This window comes from Phascolarctos cinereus, unplaced genomic scaffold, assembly GCF_003287225.1.
Source record: "Phascolarctos cinereus isolate Bilbo 61053 unplaced genomic scaffold, phaCin_HiC Scaffold_1;HRSCAF=81, whole genome shotgun sequence".
Classification (NCBI taxonomy): domain Eukaryota; kingdom Metazoa; phylum Chordata; class Mammalia; order Diprotodontia; family Phascolarctidae; genus Phascolarctos; species Phascolarctos cinereus.
In genome coordinates this window covers 1,844,367-1,861,862 of record NW_027555514.1, presented here as the reverse complement: position 1 = coordinate 1,861,862, position 17,496 = coordinate 1,844,367, and the positions used below count along the sequence as shown (strand labels likewise).

At 54.8% G+C, this 17,496-nt stretch overlaps 1 protein-coding gene across 4 annotated transcripts in view; it reads left to right on the top strand.

The window, feature by feature from the left end:
• The window catches only part of COL28A1 (collagen type XXVIII alpha 1 chain), an 81,774-nt gene that overhangs the window by 23,318 nt on the left and 40,960 nt on the right, over positions 1-17,496 (top strand). For all 4 annotated transcript variants that reach the window (XM_021000067.2, XM_021000066.2, XM_021000071.2 and 1 more), the window contains exons 9-14: positions 1,386-1,430; positions 3,396-3,440; positions 3,929-3,982; positions 14,118-14,186; positions 15,010-15,078; positions 16,166-16,234. In XM_021000067.2, coding sequence (XP_020855726.1) covers positions 1,386-1,430; positions 3,396-3,440; positions 3,929-3,982; positions 14,118-14,186; positions 15,010-15,078; positions 16,166-16,234 — 351 coding nt within the window. The remainder of the gene's footprint in view (positions 1-1,385; positions 1,431-3,395; positions 3,441-3,928; positions 3,983-14,117; positions 14,187-15,009; positions 15,079-16,165; positions 16,235-17,496) is intronic.

Here is a 17,496-nt window from a genome sequence, read left to right as displayed (position 1 = left end):
TCTCCAGGCAAATGTCTCTGCTTCCTTTAGCTGCTCCTCACAAGGCAAGGTCTCCCTTCATCTCCTCATTCTGGGGGCCCTTCCCTGGACCAGCACCATCTTCTCAGGGTCCTCCTTCTGTCATGCCCAGGATGAAAAAAGGATTCCAGCTGTGGCCCCACCAGGGCAGAGGGAAGGGGCAGATCACATCTCTCGTTCTAGATGCTCTGACTTTTTATTCAGCTTCAGATCACAGAAGCCTTGGGTGGGTGCAGCTGCCATATTGTCCTGTTGATTCATCACTGAATTTTCAGTCCCCTAGCATCCCCAGGTCTATTATGACTTTGCTGTTCCCCATCTCGTACATGTAAAGTTGATCTTTTGGAACCTATGTGTAATGCTTTTGGGAGGCAGTGTGGTGAGCAGATTGGGGCATGGAGCTTGGAGGCAGGAAGAGCTGGGCCCCTGCAGAGCCTCTGACCAGTGCTGGCTGGCCAGGTCATCTTCAAAGTGTCTCTGAGCTGTCTCTGAAATGGTGACATGCTGGATGAGGCACCTCAAACGTCCCTTTCAGCTTGAAATCTGCGTTCCCTGTTCACTGTCATTTCATTAGATGCGGCTGCACTACAGGCTGTAGAGATCCTCTGTATCCTGACTGGCATGCATGGAAAGACCTCCAGTTCCCACCTTGGGCTTCCACTTTTATTCTCTGTCTTTGAGTCAGTCACAGACCTCTCTGGGCATCAGTGTCCTTGTCAGTAAAATGAGTGGCTTCAGGCTAATATTTCACTCACAGATTCAGAGCCAGGTTATCGAGGCTTTCACAAGGCATTCATGAGAATGCAGAGGCTTGGACAGAGCCCCAGGGCAGGCCTTTTGGAGATGGTTGTTAAATCTGCTTTGAATTCACTCACCCATCCCCTCTTGAATTGGCTGGTCTCCTCTTCCAGAGCTGTGGGTGACTTGTACCTATTAGCACAATTTTTTCTTTCCCTGGGGGACAGGTAAGGAAATGTGGGGATCCCAGTGCTGGGGAGGAAGGAAGAGCTCTCCACAGCCCTCTTCGCATGCTAATACAGCACAGCTTAAGAATAGCAGTGCCAGGAGGGGAAGCTAGGTGATGCAGTGGATAGAGCACTGGCTCTGGATTCAATAGGACCTGAGTTCAAATCCGCCCTCAGACACATAACACTAGCTGTGTGACCCTGGACAAGTCACTTAACCCCATTGCCCAACCACCCCCCCACCAAAAAGAAAAAAAGAAATAGAGTGGTGGGTCACTGGGACAGATTAGGTACATAATACGCAGTAGTAAATGACCATAGTAATCTAGTGTTTATAAATCTAAAGAATATCAGTGCCAGTTCTGAGCGATGATCAATGTTACACTCTTACTATTCCTCCAGGGTGAACGAGGAGAATGTGGCACCCCTGGCATCAAAGGTGACAAAGTAAGTAATGCTTTGACACTACTGGGGACACTCGGGCATGAGATTCCCATACGGAAGCAATCTGCGAGGGGGTCCATTTTGCTGAGCTCAACTGTACCCCTCGGGAGTGGGAGTGGGGCCACAGGACAGAAAATCCTGCTCGGAGGCCAGCACAGCTGAGGAGGCGGAGTGACACTGATCCAGTGGGCCTGCTGCCGGCTCTCCGGGGGTGAGCTGGGCCTGGGGGCGGTCAAGAAGCCAGTCACCTCACTCCATTGCGTGTGGTCAGATTGGCAAACCTCAAATCCCTACATGAAGACTGTCATCGCCATCATGACTGAGCTGAGTTCTAGCTTCAGCTGAGTCAGACTGGAGCTGACGCTTAGGTGATGGAGGCACTGGCAGGAGGCTGGAGCTACAAAACTGTCACCAATGGGCATCGAGGCTTGGCTGGGGACTATGTAAAAGCAATGACATGGTAGGGAAAGCCTAGCCGTCCCTGACCTTGGGGTGAAGACAAAGAGTCGGGGAAGCACCATTAGTGAAGATGTTTACTGGGTCAGACGGACAGCCAGAGGGCTCTCCAGCAGGAATGTTTTGTAACATCTGCTGAGAAGTAACAAAACCCCAGTGTGGGACAGAAAGGAGGACAGTTCTGAACTAGTAGCCGGCACACAGTGGGTGCTTAATACATGCTTTTTGATGGATCACTGGATGGTGAAGAACACTTAATAGCAGACTTGAGCTTGACTTCTGCACTGTGACTTCCACACTGAGCTCTCTGATGGGAAAATGGGGCAGAGGAAGAAGCCCAGCCTCTTGACATGAGCCTCCAGGACCCCTCTTGGATCAAGGTGCCCTGAAGTGGGCAGTTGGGGGCTATAGAGGCTGGCAGAGCCAAATATAAGCTATTTCAGGGCAGTTTGACCTTCTTGGAAAGAAAATTCTATTTGCAGTTTACATCAGTCAGCAGAGCTTGAGCATCGAGTGTGCTTTGCATGCATGGGAGGGACCCTGGACGAGACAAAGCAACTGTCCTCCAGATGCTCATATCCCATGAGGAGTAGGGCAGGAGGGGCTGGTACAGGCAGAGAGCTCTGGAAATGCAGGGCAGGGGGTGACTGTGGCCAAGGAGCACTTACACCCATGGCCTAGGAAATCTGAGCAAGTGCCACGCAGGGTGTGGCTGTGAGAGATGCAGGCAGTGATGGAACCGCTGGGAAGCGAGGTAGGCATTGGTGTCAGGGCATGAGCAGGCTCCTCCACGTTACAGCCCTGCAGAGGAAGTAGTCCAAGTCCTCTTGGCTTAGGGGAATAGATGACCAAAGTGCCACACCACAGCACATCCAGCTAGGTGACGGCTAGGTGGTACAGTGGATAGATCACCTAGCCTGGAGTCAGAAAGACCTGAGTTCAAATCCAGCGTCAGACACTTCCTAGCTGCGTGATTCTGGGTAAGTCATTTAACCTCTGACTGCCTCAGTTTCCTCATCTGTAAAATGGGGGTACCAATAGCACCTACCTCATAGGATTGTGGTGAGGATAAATGAGATAGTATTTGTGAAGGGCTTAACACAATGCCTAGCACATAGTAGGTGCCTAATAAATGGTTATTCTCTCCCCTCCTTTCCTCAAGCTGCTCTGCACACAGTGGGAGCTAAATGTCCAATCCAGGTGGAAAGGAAGAAAAAACTGCTGAGGTAGCTTTTACCACCATGGCCAACGAGCTCAATTCAATTAAAAAAACAAACCACCTATAAACACCAGCAGCAAGCAGTCTGCCCTGCAGGAGCATCCACTGTCCTCTCCAGAGAGGCCATGGCATGAGGAGAGCATGGCTCCTTGGTCATGGAACAACTTGTCCTTCTGTTTCTGTGTGTTTTCTTCTCATTGGGAGAAGCTCAGAGTTCTCGCTCCATAACTGCCCCAATGTCAGGTCTCATGCACCGCTGTCCTCTGAACTTGTGGTCTCTTCTTATTCTCTAGGGACCCCCAGGCCTCTATGGACCCAAGGGCCCCCGGGGACTTCAGGTAAGAGAGACTGAAATCAAATCCAGGTTGGGGCACAGCCGAGCCCTGGGCCCTCCCTCCAGTTCTGCCCTAGGAGAAATAGTTGGGTGGTCATTCCCAGGGAGGAAGATGGTGGCAACCTGCCTTTGGCCAAATCATCCAATTGGAGGATGGAAGCTGTCCAATCCAGCCTGTCCCCTGTGCAGCCTTTCCCTGTAGAAGGTGTATCCCATGTGGTGTTTTCTTCTTGTGGCTGTGTCTGGGCTCAGCATCCCCATGGAGGGGGGGTGCTTCCAGTTCTCAGCCTAGCATCCCAGGAGCCCCCATCCCCTAGGAGAGAGCCTAGTGAAGATCCAGAAAGGCCTCAGCAGCAGCTCCCCCTCTGCCAGCCCAGCGGCCTTCTCTGGGCCCCTGAGAGAGGGCCCCAAGTCTCACATGGTTAGAGTTTGCCTCTGAGCTACGGTCTGTCCTGTAGGACCTAACTCATTCTTGGTTGTCCTGTTGGGCAGGGTGTGAGAGGACCTCCAGGTGAACCAGGACCCAAAGGCTTTCAAGGGAACAAGGTAACATTAACCCTTCGAGATGCATGGACTGTGAGTTGAGAACCCTGAAACACTGAAAGAAGAACTCTAGAAATGTGTGAGTGCCCAGCACCCTGCGCATGGACTGGGAGTGGTTCCATGCGCCCTGGGCCCAAGCCTTCAGGGCTGTGAGGCACATGCTTGCTCATCTATGGCTTCATTTCCTGTGTCTCCCAGTGCCTTTTGCCCCTAGTAACACAGCTGTCATGGGCCACCTTGCTTTGTAACCAGAGGGGATGTCTGCTCCCTCTGAGCTGTTTGGGTGTGACTCAGAGGCAGATGGTGCCCTTGGTAGTAACAAGGACATTGAAGACAGGGAAAGAATGTGTTTGTTTGGGACCTGCTTGGGAAGCCCCTCTGAGGTGGCCAGTGGGCAGATGGTGAGGGGGAAAGGAGAGAGATTAGGGCCAGGCAAATAGAGCTGAGACTCAGCAGAACAGAGGGGATCAACAGCCCCTACAAAGCTTCCATCTCCTTGGAGCAGGGGGAGAAGGTTGTTACAACTCACTTACCAAGACAAGGAGCGGAAGGAGAGAGGATGAGTGAGCTTTGCCATCAGAGGTGGCCTGACGTCTGAGAAGGGTTTTAAGAGGCAGATGGATGGGGGTAGGAGGCGGGGGTGGGGGTAGGTGGTGGTGGTGAAGATGACTCCTGGGCTTGCAGGTAGGACAGTGGCAATGAGTGTGTGTGAAGGGGAGACCTGGAAAATGTCTGACCCGCTTGGCTGAGACCCATCAGCCCTAGGGAGAAGTGGGGAGCCAGCGACAGGTCAAAGCTGAGCTTTTGGAAATGTCTTTGACAGGTGTGCACAGGATGGAGAGGGGAGGAGAGAGGCGAGGCAGAGAGATGTGCAAGGATGCGGTGTGAGGAGGGCCCGAAGGGGGATGGGGCCCAGTGAGGTGAGGGAGGGGGACCAAGGTAAAAGGTGGGGGATAGAACTGACAAGGCCTGCTTCCATTGGGGGTGGGGTGGGGGCGAGGATGCAAGATGACACAGAGATAGGGGAGTGTGGGGGAGGGGTGGCTCTCGGCCCAAGTGAAGGCATCTACCTTTGGACCTCTGCAGTCAAGGTGCAGCGAGACCAGGCAAGGGAAAAAGCCTGGACAGGTCTGTGATTTCCCTGGAGGCCTGCGGCCTTGTGCCCTCCACCCCAGCATCCCTTGTGCACAGAGAATTCACAGCGTTCTTAGGAAAGATGCAGCATCCTCTGGATTCGGCCTCCCCTCCTGGCCTTGCACTGACAGAGCCCCTCTGGCCTCTGGCTTGGGGCCTTTTCAGGAAAGGTGCATTCCGCTGGGTCCAGCATTTGCCTGAACACCTAAAAAAATAAGGTCCTTCCTTGCTTTGTGTGAGGACACAGCCAAGCAGTGAGGGCTCCCCAGGGCTCTGGGCCTTCCTGACCCTGGGACCCCAAGGCCCAGAGCTGGCCTACGCAAAGCCTGAGTCAGCCTCCGAGCCCGGCGGGGAGGAGATACCGCTGCGTTCTTTCTTCGGCGTTGTGAATGGCCCCTTTCAGGAGGCACAGCTGCTCTTCTGCCTGCTCTGGGCTGCGAGGTTTCTCCATCCAGGGTTTGCATGAAAGGTGGCCAAAAAGGAACATGAGTCAAGTCTTGGAAAATGTGATCGCAGCCCCCATTTCTGGGTCTCTTCTATCAGAGATATTTTCCACATGTGGAATGTTTCTTATTTGTCCCCAAATGGTCTGGTTGCCTGAGAAACCAAACATGGATGTTCCTTATGACGGACTGGCTTCTCTGGTGAACGTGATTCTTCCATCCAAGGGGGCTCCGGAGGAATGCGTGGGCAGGGGAAGTCACTGGAGTTCGGAGAGCGGGTGTTTGGATTGGCCGGTTACCCTTCTGATGTGGGGGCTCCTTCGGAGCACGCAGCTCCTGACCTGCCTGCGCCTGTCCAGCCTGCGTGCCCCTGCCTCCGTCGTGCTGCAGGGGTCCACTCAGGACGCTGGTGCCTTCCTCCAGAAGTAGCTGGCTCCGTGTTTGTGTGATCCCACCCCTGAGGAGTGACTTCTTTCCCTGGGCCCATCCTAGATGCAGCTTTGGCATGGATGCTTTGTTTTTTCAAAGTACCTGTGAAGGGGCAGCTATTGGTGCCTTAGCTGGGATTAGATCTAAGTGCAGAAAGAGGAATCTTAGTGGAATGGGGAGCTTCCATGTAATGGATCAAGGGGTGGGGTTGATATGCCTGATCTGTGATTATTGTGGGGAAGGGGAAGGGGAGTCCCAGGTGGGTGGCCACACCCGGGGCGGGGGGACCAGCTGCCATTCTGCAGGTGACTGCTGTAGACTTCCTGAGACTTGGCGCGAATGCCGTGGAACGCCAGCTGTCCTCCTCAGGCCTGCTCTTGCTGCGTGACTGATTGATTCTGTTGCCACAGACTACTGTAGGAGAGGGCTCGTGGCTGGATCTCACAGAAAGTGGTCTCCTTCCTCTGGCATCGCAGCTTAAACTCACCAAACCGCCTCTTGGGACCCCGCATGGGTCATGGCCACAGCTGGGTGGCTCAGTTAGGAATAAGCCTGAGGCTCGAAGTCAGGAAAGGCCTGAGCTGGAATCTCGCTCTGACGTTTACTAGCTGCAGGCCCATGGACAAGTCACATCCCCTCCTGGAACCTCAGTGTCCTCACCTATAAAATGGGTACACTCCTAGTGGTAGGGCACCTTCCTCACCTGCCTGTTGTGAGGGTCAAATGAGGTGGCCAGCTGTGTCCGTTCCTCCGTGACATCCTTCCCACTTCTGCCCCTTGAGGATCTCAGGTAGGGAGGGACCTCTGTCCGCCAGCCCTGGTAGCCATCTGTCTCTGCCTCAGACTGCTTGAGGTTCAGAGAGGTTCAATGACTTATCCAGGGCCATACAGCTCATCTGAGTCATAGGGGGGCTTGTGAACCAGGTCTTTCTGTCTCCTGGTCCAGGCTTGGCACTCACTCTACGGACTGTCTCTGGATGCTTGTAGAGTGCGCAATAACCCTTACAGCTCTTGCAGCTTACAACCTTACAGCTCAGGCACCTCTTCCTGTTGTAAATAAAAGGAAGGACTCTACAAGCCCCATTTTCTGCTGAGCTGAGCCAGCCCTGCCTTCCCACCTTCCCGAGGGCTCTCTTTGTGTGAGTGGGGCTGGGCCACCCTTGTGCCTGAGTGTGTGCATGAGGGGTTGTGTCAGGTGGATGCCGGAGGCCCTGGACCCAGATAAGACACTCGGAGCACCCACGTGGGGTTCAGGCTGCTCAGCCTTCCTGAAGATGCTCTCCCACATGTCTCTGCTTTTGTTTCCCTCCTGTCTTCATTCATCCTCCCTAGCCAGATCCAAGTCCTCCCCACCACCCCGCAACCCCTCAGTCGGGGGACCGTGGACTCAGCCCCATGATTTGGCTCAGCTCCTGGAAAGCTAAGAACAACCAAGAAGCCTTTGCCAAGTACAGTCGGCTCCTGGAATCCCTTTGGGTGGTAAAGGATGGCCAGGAAATGGAGTGTCCATCCCAGATGCCCAGGGCATGTGTGTGCGCGCAATGCTTCATGCTCCTACTCTGAGTCATGGGGTTCGAAGAAGAGCTTGTGGTCTGGATTGAAGATCGGAGCCAAATTCAGCCAAGTGCAGCATATCCTCATTAGGACCCTGAGCCCCCAGCCCTGTGGGGACTGCCTGGGCAGCAGCTCCAGCCACAGAGAAAAGAAAATATTACAAAGCTACTCTACAACTTAAAATTTAGTGCCAGGTCAGGAAACCGGAAAAGTCAATCTTTAGAGAGCCGCTCTGAGTAAAGAGGCTATGTGTGTGACCAGAAGCTTCTCCTAGAGGAAGCCTGGGGCTCTCCACGATTCTTAGCCAAGTGGAATGGAGAGTGGGCTAAGAAGGGCCCATGAGCCAGCGCTGACTAAAAGCTAGCTCTGTGCCAGGCTGGTCTGTGCTGAGCTGGTCTGCGTCGATGTCCCAGGCCCACCTCTCCTTGGCTCCACCTCCCCTCCCCATGTGGCCATCCTTCTGTCCACACCTGCTTCCAGTCTCCAGGGAGATCTGACAAGGGTGGGGGGCTAGGGGCCAGGATCAGTCACAGTTCCTGGGTGATGTGTGCATGAAGTGCTTCTGTGCTGGGAACTAAGGTTCTCAGATTTCCTTTATGCCATTTTGAAAGTTCCAGTTGTTTCTGCCCCTAACACACACTGATTCCTCCTTTGTAAGATGGAAAATCAGTTCAGCAAAACCAGCTGCAAAAACAGATGAGAACAATCTGACAGCATATGCACCATTCCATCTCCATAGGTCCCCACCTCTTTCCTGAGAGAGGGAAGAATGTTTGGTCCTAGGTCCTCTGGGGGCCGGTGTCGATGAGCACATTTCACCTGAATCTAGCACCTTTCTGTTAGGGTTGTTTCTGTTCTCATGATTTTTGTCACTGTCTATATTGTTCTCCTGGTGCTGCTTTCTCTGGGTGAATCGATTGGTGTTTTTTTGAGTGTATTTTTCTGATCTTCATATTCAGAATTTCTGACAGGACGATAATAGTTATTATAATCCTGTGGTGTTCAGCCATTTCCCAGATGAAGGACATCACTTTATTTGAGGCTTCAAGCTGCCACCAAAAGTCCTCCTTCAGATCCAGCCATCTGTGGGACCTTTCTTTTGTCTGTGACCTCTGTGGGGAACACACCCAGTGGAGGGATCACAGGGGAGCAAGGCAGGGAGCCGTCATCCCAGTTGTTTTCCAGAATGACTGGACAAGCCCCAGCTCTCCCAACAGAGCCAGGCCTGGCTTCACAAACCCTCCAGCAGCCACGATTTCCTTCTTTGACCATTAAAATTCCTTCTAAATAGCATCTCAGGCTGTGAGCTTCACTTTTTTGGGGCAGGCCTAGTTTTCAAACAGTAACGGTCATGTGCGCATAGAGTGCATGGTGCCAAAAATGCCTAGAACTTTATAATGATCCTTTATTACACATTCTTCCCTTCATCTACCCCTCCCCTCCAAGGCCTACAGATTTCCCAGGGACATTTGGCCAAAAAGAAGAAATGTCCCCAGGATTTCTTATTCCCATTACCCCCTCCTCCTCCCCATGTCCCATGACCTTCCCAGCAGCTTGAAAGCTCTTCTTCTTGAGTCCTTGAATTAGGAAATCATTCCAGTTGCCTTTTAGACCACTCCTTTCACATGTTACATCCCGGCCACTCCCCATCAAATGCACACGATGGGGCAGCTACCCTCCTGCCTTCTAACTCATTGGACAAACAGTCATTCTGTCCTTTACAGAAGCAGCGAGGTCTGTGCAAGCATGGTGGGCGTAAAGCTGTCAGAGCGGCTGGAAGAAGTGGAGGCCCCCTCTTCTCAAAGTGAAGCAAGTTTAGCTCATCAGGGGACTGTCTAGGAGTCCATTGTCTCAAGTTTAAGAAAGTTTGGGGAGGTTCAAGATGTTTCTGGAGAACAGAGCTGCCCTGACTCAGGCCAAATTGTTGTATATGGCCAAATCGCTCTGCTTCTGGTGAGAAAGACTGCTGTTTAAAATGGTCTCACATTTGGGTTTGAATGGAGCCTCCAATCCCGCACCTAGATCCTTCTCCAGATGAAGCACTTGGCACATGGTGCGCCCTGAATCAACACTTCTGGATGGATCATGTGGTTTGCTCGAGGTCACACAGTCAGCGTCAGAAGTGAGATTCCAACCCATGTGTTTGCTGAGTCCAGGTCCCAACACCCAGGGAGCTTTGGGGCCCGTGATCTTTCCCATGGCCGTGGCAGGAGCCACAGCTGCAGTCTGACCAATCAAGCTCTCTCCTTCTGCTTGAGAATATCCAAGGGGCGTTGAGGTGCCAAAGGACACAACCTCGTTTCTGACTTGTGCTCAGAGTGTTCATGAGGAACACCAGTCATGCAAAACCAGTCATGTAGAAGTGGACAAGTCACATTGCAAACAAGTCCTCTCTTTACAAAAGGATTCCCCCAAACTGTAGTTTGCCGGTGTTTTTAGATGTTGGCCATTGGCTAATGGGCCCATAAGTATGACCTGGTGTGCATGTGTGTCTTGGGGGGACAAGGTGTCTAGTTTACAAAGCAAGGGCCCAAGTTACGGCTGACAGGCCAGGTTCAGTCAGTTGGAGATAACGTGGGTCTCACATAAAAACACCTGCTGGTGGAAAACAGGATTTTCTGAAGGACTCCTGCCCACTCCTTTCAAGGAAAAGAGCCATGGAGGTGTTCTGACCATAAGCCAAAGGGCATCAAGACAGTCCTTAGGCAGGAGGTGAAGGTGTGGGGGAGATGCTGTTTCTCAGGAAGATTTGGGTGCTGAGTGGTCTTGGAGGAGGGGAGCACTCCTCTTGGCAGACAGCAGAAGACTGCCAGGGCAGAATGGCGCATAAACAGGTAGACACAGCAAAGTCCAGGCTGTTTCTGAATAACTGTGCTTCTTTGTCACAATGGAAGGTTCAATTTCAATGAGTTTATTTCATAAAAGCTGACAGATGATGGTTTGAAAAATCCTTGAAATATAAACTCTGACCGTACCAGAATGTTTGTAAAACTAGGAAGAGTTTAATGTTGGGTTCACTTTCTATCCATAAGTAAATTAGCACAACTGTGTGGCCACAAGTCATCTGCTAGAAGGGAAAGTGGGAGTTTTCTACCCTCCCCCCATCAGATCCCTTGGTATTTCTATCATTCAATGACATGGTTGTGCCAAGGCTGGGTGAGATCAGTCACTAAAGGGAGTCACTAATGAGACCTAGATTTAGCTGAGAACAAACAGCATGGTGGGCAGGCGGGTGGGGGGGAGAGAGACAGAGACAGAGACAGAGAGACAGAGACAGAGAGACAGAGAGAGAAGACAGAGAGAGAAGACTGAGAGAGAGACAGAGAGAAAAATAGAGCCAGAGAGAGAGAGAGAGAGAGAAGACAGAGAGAGAGAGAGAGAGAGAGAGAGAGAGAGAGAGAGAGAGAGAGAGAGAGAGAGAGAGGAAGAGGAAGAGGAAGAGGAAGAGGAAGAGGAAGAGGAAGAGGAAGGGGAAGGGGAAGGGGAAGGGGAAGGGGAAGGGGAAAGGGAAGGGAGGAGAAGAGACGAGGGGAGAGGAGAAGAGACCAGAGAGTGCGCTCTGTGGCCAAACCCTCCTTGCCCAAAGGAGAAAGAAGCTCTGCCGGGGGCTCTCAGTTTGCCAGCCCCTCCCCTGCACCTTGTCTGACTTCGCCCTGAACTTTTTCAATGCCCGCTGTTCCCAGGACTCCTGGGTGTGACCTAGGCGCAGGAGAGACATTAGCCTCTGGCGTGGCTCTGACGTGGATCCCACAGTCTACGAAGCCCTGGGGTGTAGAAAGGGGCCTCTCTGGGGCATTCTGCTTTGGCTCCAGACTTGATTGTCAGGGATTTTGTGAGACAAGAATGTACACAGGTTGAGGAGCCTGAGGAGATGTGTATGTGTGCGTGCATGCATGCGTGCACGTGCGTGTGTGTGTGTGTGTGTGTGTGTTGGGGCAAAAGAATGTTCCTCCTGAGGCTTTGGAAGCTGAGAGGTCCCGGCCCGGGGCCCCACGGCCGAGGAGCACGCTGCTGAAGGATCCCCTTCCAAGGGAGGCAGGATTTTGCTGCCTGGCCCTGGGCGAGGGTGGGGCCCGGCCCATGGGATGGACAGAAGTGTCTCTGGGGGCTCCCCTCAGCACCCCCCCATGTCATCTCTGTGGGCAAACACACAGGCACGTAGGTAGGCGGGTGCAGTGGGCATGAATCGCTCATTAATGGAAGCAATCACAAAATGGAGGCAGGCACGCCCGGTGCCTCCCCAAAAGACCACAGCCGGCGGCAGGAAACGCGGCGGCAATCGCACTTCAGTGAAGTCCAAGGGCATGGAGCAGAAAGCCGACAAAGGCAGAGGGCCGCGAGGCAGGGGTCCGTCTGCGCCTCCCGGGGCTGGCTCAAGGCCCCGGCCGGCTCATCCCCGTGCTGTTCGCACCTTTCGGACGCGGGGGTCTGGAGTGTCCACGTCGGGGGCCCTGACCGCAGCCGGGGCGGCTCCTGCTGATTCAGCCGCGCTCCAGATGCGGTGAATGTGGTGAATTTGGGCAATCTCGTGTTCAGTCGCCCCGGTTGGTCCAGCTCCCCATGACCCCATCTGGGCTTTTCTTGGCAAAGACACTGCAGTGGTCATTTTACAGATGGGGGAACTGAGGCAAACAGGGTGACGTGACTTGTCCAGGGTCTCCCAGCTAGGAAGGGTCTGAGGCGGGATTTGAGTCCTCCCGACTCCCGGCCTGGAGCTCCGTGCGCCGTGGCGTCCCCAGCTGCTTTGGTTAACACACGGTTTGTAAACCACACTCCTTTAGTCTTTCGGACGTGTGTGAGCGACTTCCAGGTTCCCCTTGGCCATCTTATTTTCTGTGATTGCCCCTTACAGCGGCTACGTGTGTAAACTCACTATTGCGCTGACCAGAAGCGGGGTGGGGCTGGGGGCGCAGAATAGGACACAATTGTCACGCCCCCACGTGTGCCGAGCGATGCCCCCCGCTGGGAGCTCCCAACCCCGGGCAGGGCAGCCCCGAGCCGGGTCACCTTGGCCCGACTCGCCAGCTCCCGTCCCGCCTCCCCATGAGGTCTCCCACCTCCCCTGGGCCCAGTGAGCCCCTTCGGGGTGGACGGGGGCAGATGGGCCTGTGGGTCAAAGCTCACTCTGCCTTCTCCCCGTGAGGGTCCCTGACTTCTTCCAATCCAGGGCTGAGCAATGGTACTTCAGGCTCAGACGCCCGCTGGTCCAGCAGCTTTCTCTGAGTCTCCAGACAAAGGGTCTTGGGCGCAGAGCCTTGACTGGCCTTGTCTGGCGCCAGGGGAATGGGCCGGCTCTGGGGCTGGCTGTCTTCACTTCATTGTGTGATCAGAGACCCCAGCACAAGGGCCCACTTCATACCAACTGGTCCTTTCACCTTTTCTGGATCCCAGGGAGAATAAAAAGGCTAGGACCTCACTGGGACACTGTCCAGCTTTCCCTGGCAGCCAGTACCCAGGAGCACATGGCCAAGCCTCACAATGGCCCCAGGCTTCAACACCACCCAGCAGAGTCTGCTCAGAATTTAGCCATGTCCCTCTGGCTCCTGGACCTTGGCCCCTAGAGAGTGTGGGAGGCGAGGAAGACTCAGGTGTGGTCCATCCTGGAAACTGCCTCCCTGTCCCTGTCTCACCCAGCACTGGAGAGGGAGGCCAGGCAACAGATTTCTGTTCTGCAGGAAGGTAAAGGGAGAGCCAGGAGGCCACTGGCCAGCTGGGGAGCTGCAGCAGCCCCAGAGCCAGCAGGGGTGTGGTAGTGGATTTGGGCAGCTTCTGGAGTCTGCCCAAAGTGATGGGGAAAGGAAGGGGGGCACCTGTGCAGAGAGGCTGCCTGGTAGTGGGGGTGGGACTGTGCCCTGAGGCCTGGTGGAGGCTCCTCCCCCCTACCCCCCAGCTATGCTTTGGCAGAGTAAGCTATGGCCGAGGTAGGGCTTCTGGACACAGCTCTGTCCCAGGGCCAGCCTTGGGGCTGGGGAGGGGCGGTGTGGGAGTGCGGGCCAGCTGCAGCCTCTTCTGCTCTGCCCCTTATTGGGCTGGGGCATTGAGCACACATAGACGTGGAAGTCCCTCACAAACCTTGCTCTTTCCCTATTACATAGTCTGACTGCCCTCGAGTCCTTTCAATCATTCTGTCTTAATATTTCTGGTGGTCAGTGTAAAAGCACTGGCCAGCGCTGGGGCTTCCTTCCTGGATAGGTACTGCTCTGGAAGCATCACTGATGACCACTAACTGAAAACATGCCGGTGGTTTCCAACCTTGATGCAGGCCTTGCACGCAGCAGATACTAAATGAACATTTTTTAAATCGTATTTTAATTCCATGACCCACAACTGATGGGAGGGGGCGTGTCTATCTGGGACCTTCACATTTTCTTTGGAACCCGGCACCCCCAAGACTGGATGTGAGTTTGCAGCTCCCAGAGGCCTCTCCTGTTGCCAATCCACACCCAGCTTTGTGGTGGTTGTGGTGAGAACGTGGAGCCCTCGGGTGCACACACCCCTCAGCCAGAGGGTCCTGGGAAATGGTCATGATGTGACAGTAATGGGAGTAACTCGCCTAACGTGGCCCCTTCTTCTTCTAGGGAGAACCAGGCCCTGCTGGTCCTTACGGTCCTCCCGGTCCCCCTGGCATTGGACAGCAGGGACTTAAGGTAAGGACTCCCGCCATTTCGGAGCCTTGGTCAGCCAGGCTGCCGCCCTCGGGCCCTGTTCCAAGATGCTGGGCTGGCCTGGGGTGGGTGGGAAAGGCCTGCTCCTGCTTTCTGGGAGCATGGGATATGACCTGAGGCCCTTCTCAACCTCCCACATTGGTGTGGGTTGTAGTTGCCCCAGATGTTCACAGGGACCGTTTGTGCCCGACCTGTGGTGGAGCCTTCCGAGCTCACGTTATTCTGCTGAGCCACAGTCGGACGTGCTGCGCCCTGACCCCGAAGGGGGGACGTCATTTTGGTCCTCCTCGGGAACAAAGGACAACCCGCCAGCCAACCTCCAGAAGGCCAGGGGGAGTGATGTGGGTGTCGGTGACCTGCCGCGCGGCGCACCCAGCCTTCCCATTGGCTGCCCAGTAAAGGGTGCGGTGGGGCGATCCCTGCGGCCCCTGAGCTGGTCGCCCATATGCCAACATGTCCGTCTCGCCCCTCGCACCCAGAGCTCGATGATTTTATCGGACAAGGAGGGCACCCAGAAGTACTGGGTCCTGGCCTGTCTGCAGAGGGCGTGGAGGGGCTGGGCCAGGGCAGAGCAGAAGAGGCTGGGGCTGGCCCTCTTCTGGAGGACCTGGTTTGGAAGGTTTCAGCTCGACGGCTCTACCTCACCTCCCTCTGCTCACCTGGCCGAGCATTGGCCATCTTGCCTGTGTGTCCGGGCTGTTCTGCGTCCCCCAGGGTAGCATTCTTCCCGATCCCTGAAGATGCTTTGGGGCTTTTAACAGCCTGGAGCGGCAGCAGCGACTCAGCATTTTCCCTTTCTTGTTAGGGAGAAAGAGGTCAGGAGGGCCAGCCTGGAGCTCCAGGACCTGTGGGGATTGGTGAGCCAGGACAAGCCGTAAGTACCGTGAGCTGTGTCCCTGACTTAGGAGAATCACTCAGGAAAAGGACAAGTCTCAGACCTCTTGGGATACCTCCGGGCAGAGGCAGGAGCAGAATGGAACTTGGGCTGTGAGGAGGTGGGAGCCAGAGCAGAGGGGGCTGAGCTGCTGTGTCGTCGGCTGGGAGGCAGCCAGCTTTGGACCCTGCCCGTAAGGATGCCAGGCTCCTCCCGGCATGTAGTAGAGCTTGGGCTGCTGCTTCAGGACCAGGGTGGGGGTGTCTGAGATGAGAGCCCGCCCCTGACATAACACCCTCACCTCACTGCCCCCCGGTGCTGTATGTCCTTGGACACGTGGCTCAGTTACTCTGGGGTCCTTGGTCTCCGCCTTGTGGAAGGGGATGGTCACCCTGCACTGGGACAGAGCATGAACAGCTAAGTCTATCGGCTCTCTGTTATCTGAGAAGAAAAGAAAGTACCCCAGACAAGGTGCCTAGAAAGCAAAGAGATGGATGGGGGTGTCAGGAAGGCCCGGATGGGCTTGGCTTTTCTGTGGTTGCCCCACCTGCAGCTTGCCTGTAGTGGGGCTGGGGCAGGGGGCTGGTCCCTAGGAGCTGTGGGGGGGAGACGGGACACTCTCAGCTTTGCAGCATACTGGGAGGTCCCCACGCCCTTCTTTTCCCACCCGCCTCTGGTTCACCTGCACTGGGCAGCTCAGGTTAGGTGGCCAGACTCCCATCTCTGAAACATGATAGCAAAAGTTGTTCCATTGAGCAAGCTGAGCAATCCCAGCTATTTCGGCCCTGCTCGAAGGCACTTTTGGCCACGCCTCCTGGGCATCTGGAGGCCTGAGGCCCTTGCCTCCATGGAGGCCCGCAGGACTCAAACTGGCACCCCAGGGAGTCTGGCCAACAGAGGTGATGAATGACAGGCTGTCTTTATTGCTGCATTTGCTATTTCTACAGATGGACTGTAGCCAGACCCCAAAGGCAGGGGACCCCAAAGAGCACAAGTCCTTCTGGTGTACTCATCTCTCTCTGTTTCCCTCTTCCCCTCCCTCTCTCTCTCCTTTCTCTCTCTCTTCTTCTCCTCCCTCTGTAATCAGGGTCCCCGGGGTCCTGAAGGAGCCCCAGGAGAGAGAGGTGTACCAGGAGAAGGACTTCCAGGCCCCAAGGTAACGTCCAAACTCAGTGTTCGGCAGACTTGAGTAAGAAGTGAAAACGAGGGTCCCCAGCAACATTTCAGACGCACAGTGGGCACCTGACCATGTCACGAACGTCAGCTGAGTGGTCAGGACACTTGTCCCCAGCTGGGCGATATCTGTGTGCAGGCCAGGCTCAGGGAGGCTTCCTGGTTTCCTCTGGAGCATCCCATCATCCTGAAGGTGATGGCTGTCAGGGGCTCCTCCCTGCCAACGAGGAGATGGTATCAATTCCGCTGTAGGGACAGCTCTGACTAACAGAGGTCTGCTTTGGGGAAAAGTCAGGCTGCCTTGGCTAGGACCCTGAGACGCCACGGGCTGGGGAAAGGCCCCATGGACCCCCACTGACAGAACATATCCTTGCTATATAGTGACTGCCCTGGGGACCCCCAGGAGGGGCTGGAGGGAGGGAAAGGGGGGCAGAAGACTGGCTGAGAAGGGGTCGCTTACAGGGGACAGCTTCTCCTTCCTACCGCAACAGTCCTTGCCCTTCAGGAGCTCACTTCTGCTGAGGGAGATGTGGTTGGAGAAGACTTGAGGACTTCGGAGGACAGCTTTGCTGGGCTGACTCAGCAGCTGCATTATTTAATGCATTCAGAGGTTGCCCTGAGAGGCTCTGAGCCCAGGGTGAGGCGGGGAGGGTTCTCCAACCCCAGCCTTGATCAGATGCCCCTCAGCTGGAGGGGCTCAGGTCTACGGGTCACAATTTGGGAAGGTCGTTGTCATGTCTGGACCCTCTGCAAACACCGGAGGGCGTGGCTGAGGCAGAGTACCAGGGATGCCAAACTCTCTGACCTCGAGCAGACATTTGTATCACAGTATTCAGGTATCTCCAAGCCCCAAAGCCCCACGCTGGTCACAGATGGGGCTGTGGGCACGCAAGACCTCAATGGCAAAAGGAGTGGAATAGTCACATTATACTCACATAGACACATGTACACACATTCATAGACATATACACATAGAGACAGACCTAGACATCACACACACACACGAGGCCTCATGACAGGAGCCAGCCCACATTCCTGGGGAAGAGCCCCGGACTTTGGGTCCAGCCCTTGCTTACTTGCTGGTTGGTCCCTCTGGGACCCAGTGACAGGATTTCCACGTCAGCCTTCACAAATGGGAGTTGCTCTGGGCAGCACCAATGGACCAGCGCTGGGTGGGAAGTGCCGGACAGCTTCGTCTCAGGGATCAGCCTGACTCCACGTCAGTCGTTTACTCGGTGGGACACT